This window comes from Balaenoptera physalus (genome assembly GCF_965194825.1).
Source record: "Balaenoptera physalus genome assembly, chromosome: 11".
Taxonomy (NCBI): domain Eukaryota; kingdom Metazoa; phylum Chordata; class Mammalia; order Artiodactyla; family Balaenopteridae; genus Balaenoptera; species Balaenoptera physalus.
The window spans coordinates 2,166,485-2,184,733 of NC_138896.1; the positions used below are offsets into that span (position 1 = coordinate 2,166,485).

General features: G+C 45.0%; 1 protein-coding gene across 6 annotated transcripts in view; it reads left to right on the forward strand.

The window, feature by feature from the left end:
- The first annotated feature begins 72 nt into the window (after positions 1-72).
- RIPK1 (receptor interacting serine/threonine kinase 1) overlaps positions 73-18,249 on the forward strand; it is a 37,776-nt gene continuing 19,599 nt past the window's right edge. Inside the window, exons 1-6 of one of the 6 annotated variants that reach the window (XM_082413186.1) lie at positions 73-392; positions 759-960; positions 11,753-11,975; positions 12,770-12,926; positions 15,210-15,347; positions 17,518-17,743. In XM_082413186.1, coding sequence (XP_082269312.1) covers positions 11,824-11,975; positions 12,770-12,926; positions 15,210-15,347; positions 17,518-17,743 — 673 coding nt within the window. In that variant the 5' untranslated portion in view covers positions 73-392; positions 759-960; positions 11,753-11,823. Of the gene's footprint in view, positions 393-482; positions 702-758; positions 961-1,627; positions 1,935-11,752; positions 11,976-12,769; positions 12,927-15,209; positions 15,348-17,517; positions 17,744-18,249 lie in introns of those variants that run through there. The other 5 variants (XM_082413188.1, XM_082413185.1, XM_082413189.1 and 2 more) reach the window with 5 other exon arrangements.

Genomic DNA, 18,249 nt, shown 5'->3' on the forward strand with positions numbered 1-18,249 from the left:
ACTCTCGTCGTTCTCCTCCCGGGCAGGAGCGGGCCCGGAGGCGGAGCGAGCAGTCCACGCCCTCCGCCGGCCGAGCTCCTTCAGTCGGCGCGCAGGCGACGTGGACACCGGACGGGCCTCCCGGAGCGCGGGGTCCCGCGGCCAACTCCAAGGGGAGCCGGAGCGCGCCGACCCGCTGGACTGCACGCGGCGGACGGCAGGCCCGCGGAGCCGGGCGCGGTGAGCTGACTGCTCCGCCCCGGCGACCCCCCGACAGGCTCGGCTCCCACCCCAGCGCCGCGCCGGCGAGGCTGCCGGGCGTCGGAGCAACTCCGGGCTGCCCCCGCCGCCTCCTCCCTCACCCGGCCTCGGGCCTCGGGAAGTTTCCCGCGGAAACGAAAGCGAATCCTTCGGTACGGCTGCGCGGGGAAGCGGGGCCGCGGGCAGTCTCGCGGGTCGGCCTCCGACCAGGGGCGGGGCTTCCGCTTCTGGCGCGCGGGCGGTGGGCGGGCGACGGCGCTCCCGGAGGTCAGGCGGTGGGCGCGGTCCGCGGCGTTCCGGGAAGTCGGGCGCAGAACTGCAGACTGTCTGCCGCTCAGCCGGGCTCCTCTCTGGCCGGGGGTTTTGGTCTGTCCGGACAGGGCGGACACCTGCCTCGGGCGCGATAACGGCGTGACGTAGGAATGGACTGTCACGTGGTCACCGCTCTTTTGGTGGGGATGGTGGGTTTTCCTTGCGGTGCCCTTAAGCCTCAGCGGTGCGTGCTCTCGCCGCAACAGGGTTACGCAGGCGTCCCAGGCCGGGCCTCCTCCCCCGCCCTTCGGAAGGGCCTTTGACTGGGGGGCTGGGGTCGCCGCGAACTGCGAAGCAGTCAGAAGTGTTTCCGCGTCGTCTTAGACGTGTGCTGGCAAGTGGGAAAGAAGGGTTAACGGCGACGAAGGGGAGGATGCTGTCACCCTAGGAGGCGTCTTCTGTTCGGTGGTCAGTGGCGTGTGCTTTTACGAAATGTTCATAATCTCTTGAGAGTTTTTGTTTTTGTTTTTAACATCTTTATTGGAGTATAATTGCTTTACAATGGTGTGTTAGTTTCTGCTGTATAACAAAGTGAATCAGCTATACGCATACATATATCCCCATATCCCCTCCCTCTTGCGTCTCCCTCCCACCCTCCCTATCCCACCCCTCTAGGTGGTCACAGAGCACCGAGCTGATCTCCCTGTGCTGTGCGGCTGCTTCCCACTAGCTATCTATTTTACGTTTGGTAGTGTATATATATCCATGCCACTCTCTCACTTCGTCCCCGCTTACCCTTCCCACTCCCTGTGTCCTCAAGTCCATTCTCTATGTCTACGTCTTTATTCCTGTCCTGCCCCTAGGTCCTTCAGAACCTTTTTTTTTTTTTTTAGATTCCATATCTATGTGTTAGCATACGGTATTTATTTTCCTCTTTCTGACTTAACTTCTCTTTGTATGACAGACTCTAGGTCCATCCACCTCACTACAAATAACTCCATTTCGTTTCTTTTTATAGCTGAGTAATATTCCATTGTATATATGTGCCACATTTTCTTTATCTGTTCATCTGTCAAGGGACACTTAGGTTGCTTCCATGTCCTGGCTACACACATACATTTCTGTTCTTCATTAGGCTTGTTCTTGGTTTCTTGAGAGTTTTGAAGAGGATAAGTTACATCCTTTTTTCCTAAGCATCGGACAAAACCCCACAAAGGGAGTGTTGGTTGTTCATTTCTTTGTCTGCTGATCGTTTGGCTCTTCCTTGCTCGTGTATCTTGGACAAAGCCGGAGGCTGTTATATTCAACCAACTTCCCAGAAGTCCTTTGGTCTTTAGACCACTATTACTTCTCCCCTGATTTACACCTGAAGAAATCAAGGCAGGAGTGAGCTTTGGAGCGCAGAGTGACTTCTTACTTGATCTGCATTTTGTAACCATCAGGTAGGTGCAAGAGCAGGGAGGAAATTATAGTCTATTATAAATTTGGAAAACTGCAGCCCTTCTAAACACAAAAGGTGAAGACTAAGCTTGCTTAAAATATTTGGGGGTATATCATCATCATCATTATTATTACTGATAAAACAGCAGTAACAATTAACTTTCATTTTCCTCTGTCTGAGCTATATTGGACACCAGAGCTATATTGTACTTTCAGGATTGTGACTGTTAATGAGAATTAAGAAAAAAATCCCTAAATAGCGGTTTCCAAAATCGCAAATTACTATTGGGTGATTATTAATCCACATGTTAATACCACCAGTATGATCTGGGAATTTGGAAAAAACACAGAGCTTCCCATGCTTTGGTTGGATATTATACTCTGGCAAAAATGATCGTGTTAGTTAACCTGTAGAATATTGATTTCGAACCACTTAGTTTCATATGTTTTTTAAATTTAGTCTGTACGTTCCTTATGTTTCTGACTGTCGCATACTTATTTAGTATAGGTGAGCAATTGTAAGATTAAGTCTTTGCATCTGATTTTAACAAAGACATTATTGGTTGCTCTCTAGAGAAGTAGCATGTGTTAGTGAGCTGATAGCGGAAGTTTGCGTGAAGAGGTAAAGGCTGAGTTCCAGGATCTGCTACTTTAGGTGAATCATTAAACTCCAGATTTTAGTTTCTTTATTTGTAAATTGGAACGATGTAAATTGGTACTTCAGAGGGTCATAATGTGCTAACGTACATGATAACGCTGGGTTGAACTCTTCCGGTCTTCTCTCTTGCCCATCATTTAGATCTTCCTTGCTCAGAGCTCTTGTTTATCTGGGGCAAAGTATCAAGCAGTTATAATCAAAGAACCTTGAGAAATCCCCGTTGGATACCTGAGTAAAAACAGAGTTCTGTTAGCAGGGAAAAGGGGGGCAGTGATAGGTCGGCAGCCGGCGTTTTCTGTCAGGCTCATTATGCATGGTCATCATCGAAACACTGAAAAAACAGTCCCCTACCGCTTAAAGGTAAATACGAATATTCTTTAAAGTTTAAAAAAAATTGTTTATTGAGGTGTAACATACACAGAAAAGTACACAAGTCATAACTGTTCAGCTGTATTAAGTATCACAAAGTGAACATTAAGAAGAAATGAGACATTGCCATCACTCCTGAAGCCCCTGCGCTTTCTCTGATTCACAGCCTCCTGCTTCCACCTAATAGGAACTACTGTCTTGACTGTTAATACTGTAGATGAGTTTTGCCTGTTTTTTTGGTATTACATATTGTTAATAATTTGCATTTTCCCCCAGTTTTACTGAGGTATAATTGACTAACAAAATTGAATATAGATATGGATATTTTGATATATAGACTTACCCTGCCTTAGAGGATAATTTGTGAAGTTTCTTGGGATTTTCAGTTAAGTTCAATGGAAAAGATTTGCTTCCCTAGGTCACTGAATTAAATATACAGAAAACAATAAATTCCGTTAAAATAGATACAATTACATTCTTTGTTGAAATTAATCATAAGACGATATAACAGGCTAGTGTGCCTTCATTAACTACTCTGTAACATGGCTTTATAATGTGGTTTTCTACCTGCCTACATTCAGTGTTTTTGTGACTCTTGGGTATCTAAGTTACTCACAAGTCCTTCCTAAAATATTCAGTGCTTATAAAGTTGACTCATTCATGGAGAAATAGGGAGGGAAACAGTAAAAACAAAAGAAATCATTGGAAACCATGCAAAAGGTGCATAAGGTTAAGTAAGACCAGGCTAAACCAGCAAACCGCAGACTGAGGAGAACCAGCTGGGGTCAGGAGCCAGCCTCACAGGTGCAGCCGACCCGACCCGTGTGCTGGCTCCCCTCCGCTGAGCTCCATCCCACTTGCAGGAGGCACTGCAGGTCCTAGTTGGTCTTGGCAGCTCTGAGGAGACAAGACCTGGGCTGAAGGAGAGAGCTGAATCTTGATACCCCATGGGCGTATTTCAGGGCATGGTTATAATTCCTTCCCGATTCTTCACTCTGTCTGTGAGCCTTTTTTAATGTTACTAAACATTCATACATAACATCATTTTTGAAAACTGCTAGATGTATTTCATAGTGTGAATGGGTCATAACTTATTCTCCCTTATCCTGTATCTGTCAGTTGTTTTATGTGCTTTTGCTGTTTTACCTAATGTTACCGGGAACATCCTTGTACATACTCTGTATCAGTATCTCTGATTTGATTCCTTAGAATAAAGAACGACTGAGTGAAGGAATTATTCCCTTTTAAAAAATAAATTTTATTTTAAAGGTAATTCATGTTTATTGCAGAAAATTTGGAAAATGTAGTAGAAGTGTAAAGAAGAAGTAGAAATCACCCGACCATCCAGATATCCGTGCTAACATTTTGGTGTCTTTCGCTGTGTCTTTTTTCCTGTACATGTACCTATAGGTATAGCTAGCCATCTACCTGTTCATGTATTGGTTGTATAATATTACATCTTATGAATGTGCTGTAATTCATTTAACTATATTCTTTATTTTTGGATGATTAAATAGTTCTTTTATTAAAAAAAAATATGTATTTAATGACCAACTGCCATATGTCAGGTTCTGTGCTGGACAGACAGTTTCCTGCCTTCTGTGAGCTTAATTGAAATAACTCCCAAATTGTAGCTGTCCTGTTTCAAAGGGGAAGTACTGGGTGCTGTGAAAATGTCTAATGGGAAGATGTGGGTTGGCTTTCCTGAGGAAATGACGTTTCTGAGACCCGAAGTAGAAACAGCTTCTAGCCAGGAGAAGAATGTGCCCTCAGAGGGCTTGTAGGGGAGAGTGGGACAGATAACTGTGTCTCCCCCCACCCCACCCTCACAAGGACTGGTCAGTAGAGAGCTGCCGAGAAGAGTGATCCCAGCTGCACGCTCGTATTCTGAAAGCTTGGGAAACAGGATGAACGTGGAAGCGTATGGCTCGGTGGGCCAATCATAGCCAGAACCGTAAAGCAGGCAACAAATGTGTTTTCACATATTTTTTCCTCACATAATCCTTACCAGTCTTGTGAGGCAGTCATTATTATTCCTTTTGCAAATGAGGAAATTGAGGCTTATGTAACTTACCCAAGACACAGGGCTGATAAATTAGAGCTGGAGTTCATACGGGAGAAAAGCCTGTGCTCTTTGCACCATCATGATGGCTCCTGGTACCTCACCTTCAGTCCCTGACTCACCCCTGTCCCCTCCATCTTTATGCCCTTTATCTGGGCAGCCTCCCCCAACCCCTGTCTCTGCCCCACAGATGTGCTTCTTTCCAGAGGGTACTTCCTCTTGCTTGGAAATGTCTCCTGTTACAGGAAAATGGTTCATAGCATATCTTCTGTGCTGATACGTGAGCTTTGTTGGAGGGGCAGGGCCCACTGAAACCTTTGTAAAGGGTGTAGAAGTTTGGTTGCCTGAGCCAGACTGCAGCAGCCCACTGCACAGGGTTGCTGTCGGCCTAGGCATTCTCAGAAACCCCTTCAGGTACTTTCAAACAAACAACTTCCTGCCCCCAACATTTCATTAAGAAAAATTTCAAAGTGCAAAGTTAAAAAGATTTTACACCTGCAGCTAACATCGTACTCAACAGTGAAAAACTGAAAGCTTTTCCTCTAAGATCAGAAACAAGACAGGAATTCCTGGCGGTCCAGTGGTTAGGACTCTGTGCTCTCACTGCTGAGGGCCAGAGTACAATCCCTGGTCCGGGAACTAAGATCCCACAAGCTGCATGCAAGGTGCGGCCAAACCAAAAAAAAAAAAACAGAATCAGTTATAAGACAAGGATGCCCACTCTTGCCACTTTTATTTAACTTAGTATTGGAAGTCCTAGCCAGAACCATTAGGCAAGAAGAAGAAAAGGCATACCAATTGGAAAGAAAGCAATAAAGCTGTCACTGTTTGCAGGTGGCATGATATTTTGCATAGAAAACTGAAGACTCCCATCAAAAAACCGTTTAATGAACAATTTCAGCAATGTTGTAGGATACAAAATCAGTATACAAAAATATTTTGCATTTCTATATACTAATAATGAGCTATTAGAAAGAGAAATTAAGAAAACAGTCCCATTTATAATTGCATCAAAAAGAGTAAAATATCTAGGAATAAATTTAACCAGGGAGATGAAAGACTTGTATACTGAAAACTTCAAGATATTAAGGAAAGAAATTGAAGAAGACACAAATAAATGGAAATATTCCATGCTCATGCATTCAGAGAATTAATATTGTTAAAATGTCCATACCACAGATTCAGTGCAGTTCCCGTAAAAATTCCAATGACATTTTTCATAGAAATTGAACAGATAATCCTAAAATTTGTATGGAAACACAAAAGACCCCAAGTCATCAAAGCAATTTTGAGAAAGAACAAAGCTGGAGATACTACACTTCCCAAACTGTATTACAAAGTTATAGTAATCAAAACAGTATAGCAGGGACTTCCCTGGTGGCGCAGTGGTTAAGTATCCACCTGCCAGTGCAGGGGACATGGGTTCGAGCCCTGGTCCAGGAAGATCCCACATGCTGCGGAACAACTCAGCCCGTGCACCACAATTACTGAGCCTGTGCTCTAGAGCCCTTGTGCCACAACTACTGAAGCCCACGTGCCTAGAGCCCATGCTCCACAACGAGAAGCCACTGCAATGAGAAGCCCACGCACCGCAATGAAGAGTAGCCCTCGCTCACCACTAGAGAAAGCCCGCATGCAGCAACGAAGACCCAATGCAGCCAAAAGCAAAAACCAACAAATAAATAAATAAATTTATGTATATATTAAAAAAAAACAGTATAGCACCAGCATAAACACACATATACATCAATGGAACAGAATAGACAGCCCAGAAATAAACCCACACATAAATGATCAATTAACTTACAAAAGAGCCAAGAATACAGATGGTCCACAACTTATGATGGTTTGACTTATAATTTTTTAACTTTATGATGGTCCAAAGCAATAGGCTTTAAGTAGAAATCATACTTTGAATTTTTATCTTTTCCCAGGCTAGCGATATGTGGTATGAAATTCCCTTATGATGCTGGGCAGCAGCAGGGAGCTGCAGCTCCCAGTCAGCCATGCAGTCATGAGGATAAATAGCCAATACACTTACAACCATTCTGTACCCATACAGCTATTCTGTTTTTCACTTTCAGTACAGTATTCAGTAAATTACAAGAGATATTCAACACTTTATTATACAACAGGCTTTTTGTTAGATGAGTTTGCCCAACTGTAGGCTAATGTAAGTGTTTTCAGCACATTTTAGGTAGGCTAGGCTAAAAATGGGGAAAGGACTGTGTCTTCAATAAATGGTGTTGAGAAAATTGGGCAGCCACATGCTAAAGACTGGATCACTGTTTTACACCATACACAATAATTAACTCAAGATGGATTGAAGATTTGAATGCACAACCTGAAACCGTAAATCTCCTAGAAGAAAACATAGGCAGTAAGCTCCTTGACATTGGTCTTGGTGATGATTTTTCAAATTTGACATCAAAAGTAAAAGCAACAAAAGCAAAACTAAGCAAGTGGGACTATCAAACTAAAAAGCTTCTGGACATCAAAGAAAACCATCAACAAGATAAAAAGGGAGCCTACTGAATGGAAAAAAATATTTGCAAATCATGTATCTGTTAAGGGGTTATTAACAAAAAATATATAAAGAACTCACACAAGTCAATAACAACAACAAAAAAATCTGTTTAAAAAATGGGCAGAATATCTGAATAGACTTTTTAAGAAAATATTTATTTATTTATTTATTTACTTGGTTGCACTGGGTCTTAGTTGTGGCAGGCTGGCACCTCAGTTGCGGCTCACCGGCTTCTTAGTTGTGGCACCCAGGCTCCTTAGTTGTGGCATGTGACCTCAGTTGCGGCATGCATGTGGGATCTAGTTCCCTGACCAGGCATCGAACCCGGGCCCCCTGCGTTGGGAGCTCGGTGTCTTAGCCACTGCCCCACCAGGGAAGTCCCTGAATAGACATTTTTCTTAAGAAGACATTCAGATAGTAAAGAGACATGTGAAAAGATGCTCAACATCATAATCATCAGGGAAGTGCAGATCAAAATCACAATGAGATACCACCTCACACCTTTAGAGTGGCTATTATCAAAAAGAAAAATAACTTTTGGCGAGGATATGGAGAAAAGGGAACTCGTGCATTGTTGTTGGGAATGTAGATTGGTGCAGCCACTATGGAAAACAGTATAGACGGTCCTCAAAAAATTAAGCATAGAACTACCATATGATCCAGCAATTCCACTCCTGGGTAGTTATCTGAAGAACATGAAAACACTCACTTAAAAAGATATATGCATCCCTATGTTCATTGCAGCACTATTTACAATAGCCAAGGTGTGGAAACAACCTAAGTGTCCATCGATGGTTGAATGGATAAAGAAGATGTGGTCTACATACCTATGTTCATTGCAGCACTATTTATAATAGCCAAGGTATGGAAACAACCTAAGTGTCCATCGATGGTTGAATGGATAAAGAAGATGTGGTCTACATACAATGGAATATTAGCCATAAAAAGAATGAAATCTTGCCATTTGCAACAACATGGAAGGACCTCGAGGGCATTATGCTGAGTGAGATAAGTCAGACAGAGAAACAAATACTGCATGATCTCATGTATATGTGGAATCTTAAATTTAAAGAAACAAGAAAAAAGCTCATAGATACGACAGATTGGTGGTTACTAGAGGAAGAGAGTTGGTGTGGGTGGGAGAAATGGGTGAAGGGGTCACAAGGTAAAAAAAAAAAAAAAACAATAAAAAATCAAGAGCTACAAAGTGCTGTGTGGTATCCTGGATTGGATCCTGGAGCAAAAAAGGAAATTAGTAAAAAAAACTGGTGAAATCAGAAAAAAGTAGAGTGTTTAGTTAATGGTGACATACCAATGTTAGTTTCTTAGTTTTGACAAATGTACTATTAGGACAAATGGGTGAGGGGTGTATGGGAAAAAAATGAAAATTAAATATGTATAAACAAAAAAGTAAAATTAAACATTTTACAGTGAACTCTCATATATGCAGTATCTATATCATTTTACTCTGCTTGCTCTATCATATAATTATCCATATACTTATCCCTCTGTCTGTCCACCGGGCTATCTGTCTGCAAGGTAAATTGCAGATATCAGTACACTTACCCATAAATATTTCAGCATGCATGCCGCTAACAAGTTCAGCATGTTTACAGATTTTTCTAGATGTAAAATTTGCCTGTGGTTCTTCAGTGTACATTTGTTGGGTGTTGACAGATGATTTTGCTTGTGTAACCCAAACCCCCACTGAGATGGTAGAACATTACCTTCACCCCAGAAAGGTCCCTCACCCCGTCCCTGGGCAACCGGTTTCCACCACAGATGAGTCTGACTGTTCTAAAACTTCATGTAAATGAAGTTATACACTCTGGGTCCTTTGGTACCTTCTCTACCTTAGCATAATGTTTTTGGTACTCTTCCATATTGTTGTGTGTATTAGGTCGTCGCTTTTTATTGCTGAGTAGTAGTCTATCTGTGAATACACCACAGGATTTTTTTTTGACCAATTCTCCTACTGATGGACAACTGTTTCCAGTTTTGGACGGTCATGAATAAAGCTGCTACGAGCATTGTACAGGTCTTTGGGGACGTATGTTTACATTTCCTTGGGCTTGGAATTGCTTGGTCATAGTGTAGGTATATGTTTAGTTTTATAAGAAACTGCCAGACCTTTTCTCAGGTGATCGTACCGTTTTGTGTTCCCACCAGCAGCGTGTGAGAATCCCGGCTCACTGGCACGTGGTGGTGGCCTGTTCAATTCTGAGTGCTCCGGTGGGTGTGTACTGGTGTCACATGTTGGTCCCCGAGAATTTTTATTCTTCATTTCAGTTTGGGAAAACTAAATGAATGAAGGAAGAAGGAAAGAAAGATGAAGCATATAGCTGTGTTTTGAGATTACACATATTGCGCACTTTCTGGCCCTGTGTTCAAAGTCTCCAATCTTCGTCCTTTCCATATCTTCCTACTCTTTTTAGATAGTGCATTGTTCTCTTTGTATTCTTCAAATTCCTTTTCCTTTGTTCATAATTACTTTAAACCTGTTTATTTCTAAGGATATTCAGTAGTTTAATTACCTGAACAATTGGTGCCTAATACTGCTGTTTTGTTGTATATGCTGGGTTTGGCTCATGGTGGACTTTTTTTTTCTGGTGTTTTATAATTTTGGAAAGGGAGCTCATGTTAAGTTAGGCTTTATTTGTGGGAATCCTGTCTGGTCTGCCTTGGGGGTGTTTTGTTTGCTTTAACCTTATAACCCAGGGATGTCATCAGCCTGTGACCACTTTCTATATAAAAGTTCTTAATTTGGGGGATCCTGGCCATAAGAGGTAAGAGGATTGTAAATTTAAAGCCCAAATCTATTTGAAGACAAGCCCAAGGTTATGAATTCACATGGAGACTTTTTTCTGTACCCCAAGCTCAGTCTAAGACAAACAAGTTCCTTTGCTAGTGGACTGCTTTTTTTGTAGTCCATCCTTTCATTGTGGGGTAGGGTAGCACATTGAGAAGGGCCATGTTAAGGGCAGAGTCTTTGTTCTAACCCTCTTTTCTTGCATGTCCTGACCTCAGCTCCTGTCTCTGGCTGGGTTTTAAACCCTGACCTTTGGATGTTGACGTTGGTGGTGCCCCACAGGGCCACTTCTTAGCTCGGCTGCTGTAACAAATTACCGTAGACTGGGCGGCTTAAACAGACATTTATTTCTCATGGTTCTGGAGGCTGGAAGTCCAAGGTCAAAGCACCAGCAGATCCAGTGTCTAGTGAGGGCCTGCTTCCTGGTTTGCAGATGGCCAGCCATCCTCTCATTGTACTCTCACATGGTGGAGAGAAAGGGGGATGGGTGCGGAGAGAGGAGAGGAAGCAGGCTCTCTCCTGTCTTTTTGTAAGGCCTCATGGATGACTGATGTCGTTCGTGAGGCCTCCTTCATGGCCTAATCACCTCCCAAAGGCCCCACCTCCTAATACTGTCGGAGCTCGGGCTTCAACATACAAATCTGGGGGGCACACAGACGTTCAGCCCACAGCAGCCATCATGTGACCCCTGCCCCACACGCTGTTTGTTTTCCGTCCCTGGAGTTCTTTTCCTTTCTGCTGAGCCTAGCTATGCACTTGAATGGATGTTTGTATTATGTTATCCAATGTATACGGGTCCTTTGTAACAGAGTTTATAGTCTTTCATGTTGCTAGAAATGAAAGTCTAAGGAAGAAAGACTGTGGTTTTCTGTGATTCCTGGAAACATGAAAAACTTTCATCTTAGAGACTATAAATCTATCTTCAAAAAATAAAGGCACACCAAGCGCCTGGTGGAACGTTACATATATATATATATATATATATATATTTTTTTTTTAATGAGAGCCTCTGGGAACTACAGTTTTGTCTCTTTTTTTTAATTTAATTTTATTTATTAATTAATTTATTTTTGGCTGTGTTGGGTCTTCGTTTCTGTGCGAGGACTTTCTCTGGTTGCGGCAAGCGGGGGCCACTCTTCATCGCGGTGCGCGGGCCTCTCACTATCGCGGCCTCTCTTGTTGTGGAGCACAGGCTCCAGACGCGCAGGCTCAGTAGTTGTGGCTCACGGGCCCAGTTGCTCCGCGGCATGTGGGATCCTCCCAGACCAGGGCTCGAACCCGCGTCCCTGCATTGGCAGGCGGACTCTCAACCACTGCGCCACCGGGGAAGCCCCCGCACATATTTTTTGAATAATGATTTTTCCGCACTGACGTGTCCTCTTATTTTCTTCACAGGGCACGGCTCTGAGGGGAATAAAAAGTTGTGTATTTTTTGGGCATTCTGAGCGCTCAGAAGGAAACCAGACATGTCCTTGGACGACATTCAGATGAACTCCGCTGACTTCCTGCAGCAGAAGGATCTGGACGGCGGGGGCTTCGGGAAGGTGTCTCTGTGTTTACACAGATCCCACGGGCTCGTGGTGCTGAAGAAGGTGTACACGGGCCCCAGGCGCGCCGAGTGAGTTGGGGGCAGAGGCAGATGGGCCACGTGACCGGCCAGGGCGTGGATACTGGCAGCACCGGCTTTAGAATGAGACAGATGGGGTGCACGGGTCAGCACCCGGGCTTTATGTCAGATAACCCCGAAGGGTGGGTATTAACATCCTTGAATCGCTGATGAGGGTTCAGAGGCTGGCTAGGGAGGAGCTCAGAGCTGGCAAGTAAAGGAAGAAGACTGAAGAGGAGGAAAAAGAGAAAGGGAAGAAGGCCCAGGGCAACGCAGGGGCCGCTGGAAAGGGAACGGGAGGGGGCAGGGAAGACGGGTGGACGCCTTGCTTCACAGCGTTGGTGAGGACCAGCCCTAAGCACAGGAACAGAACGCTGCTTCACGAATGAGAGGTTCCAGGAACCTCTCTCTAAGGCAGTCGGTGGCATCGTTTTACTTCCCTCTGTTCTCGCCAGAGTGGTTATGAGAGAGACTGCGTTTTTTATTACACTGTCGAGCACAGTCCTTTTTTCCGGCCGCATTTCGCTGCTGCTGTTCACGTATTGATACTTTGCGTTGATTCGTTCATCCACGTAACATTTCTTGAGCACTCGCTGCCGGTCACTGGGAAGGAGGAATATAGAGTGAACGAGAAACCGCTTCGCCTTCCGGAGCTTGTGGTCTGTGTCTGGTAGAGACCAGCACACGCACAAGGGATCACAGAGCGCGTGCGGTGATACTCCAAGGCGTACCACGCCGCGGCGTTTCTGGGGGCGGGAAGGGGGCGGGGGCTGCCTCTGTCCGTCTGAACCCCCTTCCCTCCCCAGGTACAGCGAGGCCCTCCTGGAGGAGGGCAGGGTGATGCACAGGCTGCGGCACAGCCGCGTGGTCCAGCTGCTGGGCGTCATCATGGAGGACGGGAACTACTCGCTGGTGATGGAGTACCTGGAGAAGGGCGACCTCATGCACGTGCTCAAGGCCCAGGTACCCAGGCCCGAGAGCGCGCCCTGCCAGCTCCTTGGTGCCCAAGAATCCTTTGTGAATGGCTGGATGTTTGGGATTCTCTCAAGTCAGTCCCTCATTGAATCTTCCTTGACTTTCCGTGCCCAGAAGGTGGGCTCGCCCTCCTCTCAGTGCCTACGGGCAGGTGTCCATCCCTCTCTCGGAGGGTCACCTCCAGGTCTCAGTGTTGTAGGCGGCTTTTGTCAGCCACTCTCAGATCCACAGTTCAGAGGCAGGCACTGTCTTCCCGAAGCACGTGGTCTGATGTGGGGTGCGTGCATAATGGATTACAATTAAATATTGATTGATGAAAAGATGTACACTATAAATGACTGAAGATGGACTATTAGTGATTGCATTTTGATGCCATTGAAGAAACTTATAGGTTAAATATAGAACATTAGAATAACAACACTGGGTAAGGAAGGCTTAGAACAGGAAGGTTAATACTGCTTACCAAAGACAGATAACTTTAAAGCAGTTTTAAAAGTGTACGTACCTGTTAGGAGGACGGCCTTGTGCTCTTTGCTCAGGAAGCAGTAGCAAATGTGACACAGACAAGGAACGGGGCAGGAAGTGAACAGTCTGCTGTGGTGGTGTTTTGATAGACACGCTCCTAACGAGCTGTGGGAACACAGAAGAGGGGCTCTCTCCCCAGCGTGGGATGGATGGGAAGGGATTCCAGAAGGAGGAGGCTGGAGCGGGAGTGTGACGGACAAGCAGAGGGTTTGAAGCAGAGAACTAGGGAGTAAATCAGCGTTCCAGGCAGAGGGAAGGGCACGAGCGAAGGAACTAGAGCCTGGCCGGTGTGGGGAACGCGAAGAACTGGGGTGGGCACAGTAGAGAGTGCCCGCGGGGAAGCTATGACTGTCCTTATGCAGATATCCCCCCTCTTCCCGTCTTCTCCCCTCCCCACCACCCAGCCGCCTGAAGCCATGTCAGTTCTTCAGTTCTTTTTCAGTCGGACAAATCTCTCACAGATAGTTGCGGGGAAGGGTAAACGATAGTCGCTTACCGGTTGTATTGTAATTTGATCAGACTTCTCTTCTTCCCCAAACGAGATATGATCCGTGAAGCAAGTAGGCATTTTGATTGGGAGATAAATCGTTTGGGACAAGAGACATTCTGTGGGACGGATCAGGCTAAGATAAGGTGCACCCGTGGGGGCTCAAGAAGAAATTCGGGAGGATATAAGGGAGACAAACAGAAAGAGGGAAAGAAAGGGGATCTACTTGGCGTGCTCAGAATTTTTTCCCAAGTCCAAAGGTGTACCAAGGAAACAGGCAGAATCTCTGGCTTTGGTTTTTTTTGTATGTGGTGATCAGGCTACTAATACTGTAGTGTAGCCACTTTATGACTTAAGGTGTTTTGTGGGACTGAGTTGGGAATCTAACGTCCATCATTTAAATTTTTTCCCTGTTTATCAACAACTAACATACACATAAATTTTTAGGAAACAGCCTATTTGTAAGCTAGGGACTGCATACATACACACACACAGACACACACACACACAGAGTGAGAGTTTGTGTTCTTCAATGTTAAGCAAAACTGTTTAATAGAAACTGAAATTGTCTATATTAACATTGATATTCATATAACTAGAATACAATTTTAAGTGAGAGTGACCCGAGAATCTACAAAGGCTTGACGTATCTGATACCAAATCACCAAACAGATGTTAAATTCACTTTAGCATTGTTTTAACCACATCATGTCATCTCGTAGATTAATCTTTACATGTTTTTGATCAATGTGAGCACATTCCCTTGTATTTTTTTTCTCTTAACCTTATTTCATACATACATTTTATGACATTGTTTACATATTTAATATATAGTAGCACATCATATTAGTACGCCATTGAGATATTTGTGTTTTTTGTATATATATGCATTCATTCAAGAAATATTACAGGCACCATGCAAGGTAGTCGGGACACATCTTAAGTAAATAATAATAATAATAATAATATAGTTTCGTTCTCAAGGAGCTCAATTTTGTAGCATTTTTGCATATTACCAGGTTGGCGTGGAAGTTTCATTTGCACACTGACAAAGCACAGCGTGAACACCTTCAGCACGTGGGATGAAATCTCTCTTAAAGGGTGGGTTGTTTTGCAATGACAGCAGTGCTGCAGGGCCTGGTAGAAGGAAACCTGGTCTCTCTGTCCTCAGGTTCAGACCCCACCACTCTTGAAGGAAACGGTTGCTTTGGCCTCTTTGATTACCTTTCCATTCACGGGCTTCCTATCACTCGTTTTAGATCAGTATCCCTCTCTCTGTGAAAGGAAGGATAATTATGGAGACCATTGAAGGAATGTGCTACTTACACAGAGAAGGTGTAATACACAAGGACCTCAAGCCTGAAAATATCCTCATGGATGGTGACTTTCACATTAAGGTAAACCATAGTCAAGGCTTCTGGAGGACTGGGGTAATTTTAGTTTTACTTGTCCACTGTAAATCCATTTTTGGCCATGATACATGCTAAAAGAAGAGCTGGCTCAGCTCATAACTGGTAATGGTGGTGCCAGAAAGCTCTACCAAGGAAGGAAAAGCAAGATGCAGATTTGATGGAGTTGGTATTTTTTATTTATTCATTTACTTTCATCTCCTTTTTTATTTTTAGTATTTATTTATTTACTTATTTATTTGGCTGTACCCGTGACATGCGGGATCTTCCTTGCCGTGAGCGGGATCTTTAGTTGAGGCATTTGAGCTCTTAGTTGCGGCACATGGGATCTAGTTCCCCGATGAGGGATCGAACCTGGGCCCCCTGCATTGAGAGCGTGGAGTCTTACCCGCTGGACCACCAGGGAAGTCCCATCATCTCCTTTTTCAAACTCAGTTTCCTGTTGAAAACTCTCTTTCCACTGTAGTAAAAGGAAGAAGGCAAAGGGTCTTTCTTTTGCTCCCTCAAGAGCACGCACTCACTAGGCGGAACGTCACATCTAGTTGGCATTGGCGGCAGGAATCCAAGCGCAAGCGTCTGAAAGGGGAAGTGGCATCTGGGGGAGGACTCGAGAACTGCGTGCACAGGCATCCCTTTACCAGAAGATTCTGCTTCTCACACTCTGTTCTAGTCCTGGACGGGGGGTTTTATTCCTGTGTCTTTAAAAGAAGGTTCTTCTTTTTTTTTTTTTTTTTTTTTTAATGAGTGTGATATCCTCCCAGTTCTTTTTTTTTTTTTTTTTTAAATATTTATTTTTGGCTGTGTTGGGTCTTCGTTTCTGTGCGAGGGCTTCCTCTAGTTGTGGCAAGCGGGGGCCACTCTTCATCGCGGTGCGCGGGCCTCTCACTGTCGCGGCCTCTCCTGTTGCGGAGCACAGGCTCCAGACGCGCAGGCTCAGTAGTTGTGGCTCGCGGGCTCTAGAGCGCAGGCTCAGTAGCTGTGACTCACGGGCCCAGTTGCTCCGCGGCATGTGGGATCTTCCCAGACCAGGGCCCAAACCCGTGTCCCCTGCATCGGCAGGCAGACTCTCAACTGCTGCACCACCAGGGAAGCCCCGAAGGTTCTTCTTTACATTAGTAACTTATCTGTTATGTTCTGGGTTAGAATTTGAGGATTTTAGATAATCACATGCCAGAAATCATCCCCAAATGCTTGGGTTCCTTGAGGCAAAAGTGGAACTGTCACCTCTGATTTCTTAACTGTAGTGTTCTGTCGTTTTGCCCTGCCACCTCCCTCTTGGTTCTGTGTGTGGCCCTGGTGTTTTTCCTCTGCCTTTTGTCCGTCTGTCCCTCCTTCGCATCCCGTCGTAGGTTCAGGCTCCCAGCTCAGCACAGGTAGCGCTGCGGTCCTCATCCTCAGTCTGTCTTTGGGCTCCTCGGAAATTCGCATCCTTGGGCTTCTGGGCACCATCTGGAAAAATAGAAGATGCAGTACCATCTGCTATACACATCTGCTGAGAAGAAAGTACCTGTTTTTTCCTAACCTCAGACATAGTTGAATAATATATGCAGAATAAATGAGGAATTAGAATGAACATGTTTCGTTGTGTTCATCTCAGAAACATCTTCTGCTTTGCTCACCCCTTTACCCCCCCGCCCCCAGGTTTTATTGCGTAAGAATTGAGATACCAGAATTTCACACAGACATTTCATTTTCTTTTTTAATAAATTTGTTTATCTAATTATTTATTTTTGGGCTGTGTTTGATTTTCGTTGCTGCACGCGGGCTTTCTCTAGTTGCGGCGAGCAGGGGCTACTCTTCGTTGCGGTGTGCGGGCTTCTCCTTGCAGTGGCTTCTCTTGTTGTGGAGCACGGGCTCTAGGCACGTGGGCTCAGTAGTTGTGGCGCACGGGCTTAGTTGCTCCACAGCATGTGGGATCTTCCCGGACCAGGGCTTGAACCTGACGCACAGACATTTCTTAAGGGAGATTTTCCAGATGGCTGAGGACATACAGTTTCTACTAGTCTGTTCAGAAGTAGCTGTTTTAAACTTACCTAGTGCAACCATTTCTGGAAATGTTACTGTACCTCACATCTACTGAAGAAGCCCCAGATTTGAAGGCAAATCTGATTTGCTTGCAGCCTTCACAGAACAATCCTGTGGGTTTGCTCCCTTGCAGATAGCTGACCTTGGCTTTGCCTCCCTTAAGACGTGGAGTGAGCTGATGAGAGAGGAGCTTGCTGCGCAGAGGAGAGGGAGCGGCACCACAAAGGACGGCGGCAGCCTCCACTACACGGCCCCCGAGCACCTGAACGACGTCAGCTCGAGGCCCTCGGAGAAGTCGGACGTGTTCAGCTTCGCCATAGTGCTCTGGGCCGTCTTTGCCAATAAGGAGCCGTATGAAAGTAAGGCAGTTATAGAGGAGTGGGATTTGAGTACTAATCAAAGTTGTTCAATGGAATATGGGCCTTCAGTGAAGTCAGTTAAGGTGTATCATTGTTTGTTCATTTAACGTCTGTCTGACCGACTGGACTCTTAAGCTCCACAAGGGCCAGGACCGCATCTGACCCATTCACTGCTGTTTCCCCAGTATCTACACACACAGTGCCTGGAACCTAGGAGGCGCTCCGGAAGTGTTTGTTGAAAGAATGAGTCATCTCAGTTTAGGAATCAGGGATCGTAGGACAGATAGGAGCCTTTATAACACATCTAAGCTTGGGAGGTGCTGTAACATTCCATAATTCCTCCCGGACAGGAAAGCTTGCCTGCTTCTGCTTATGAGGGGTTAACCCTTTCAGGGCATACACTCCATACTTTCATTCGTCCCCTAATCCTTCATTCAGAAATTGTTTCTTTTCAGTACTTAATGTGGGACTTTACTCAGAATTGAGAATATAAAGATGAGAAAGTC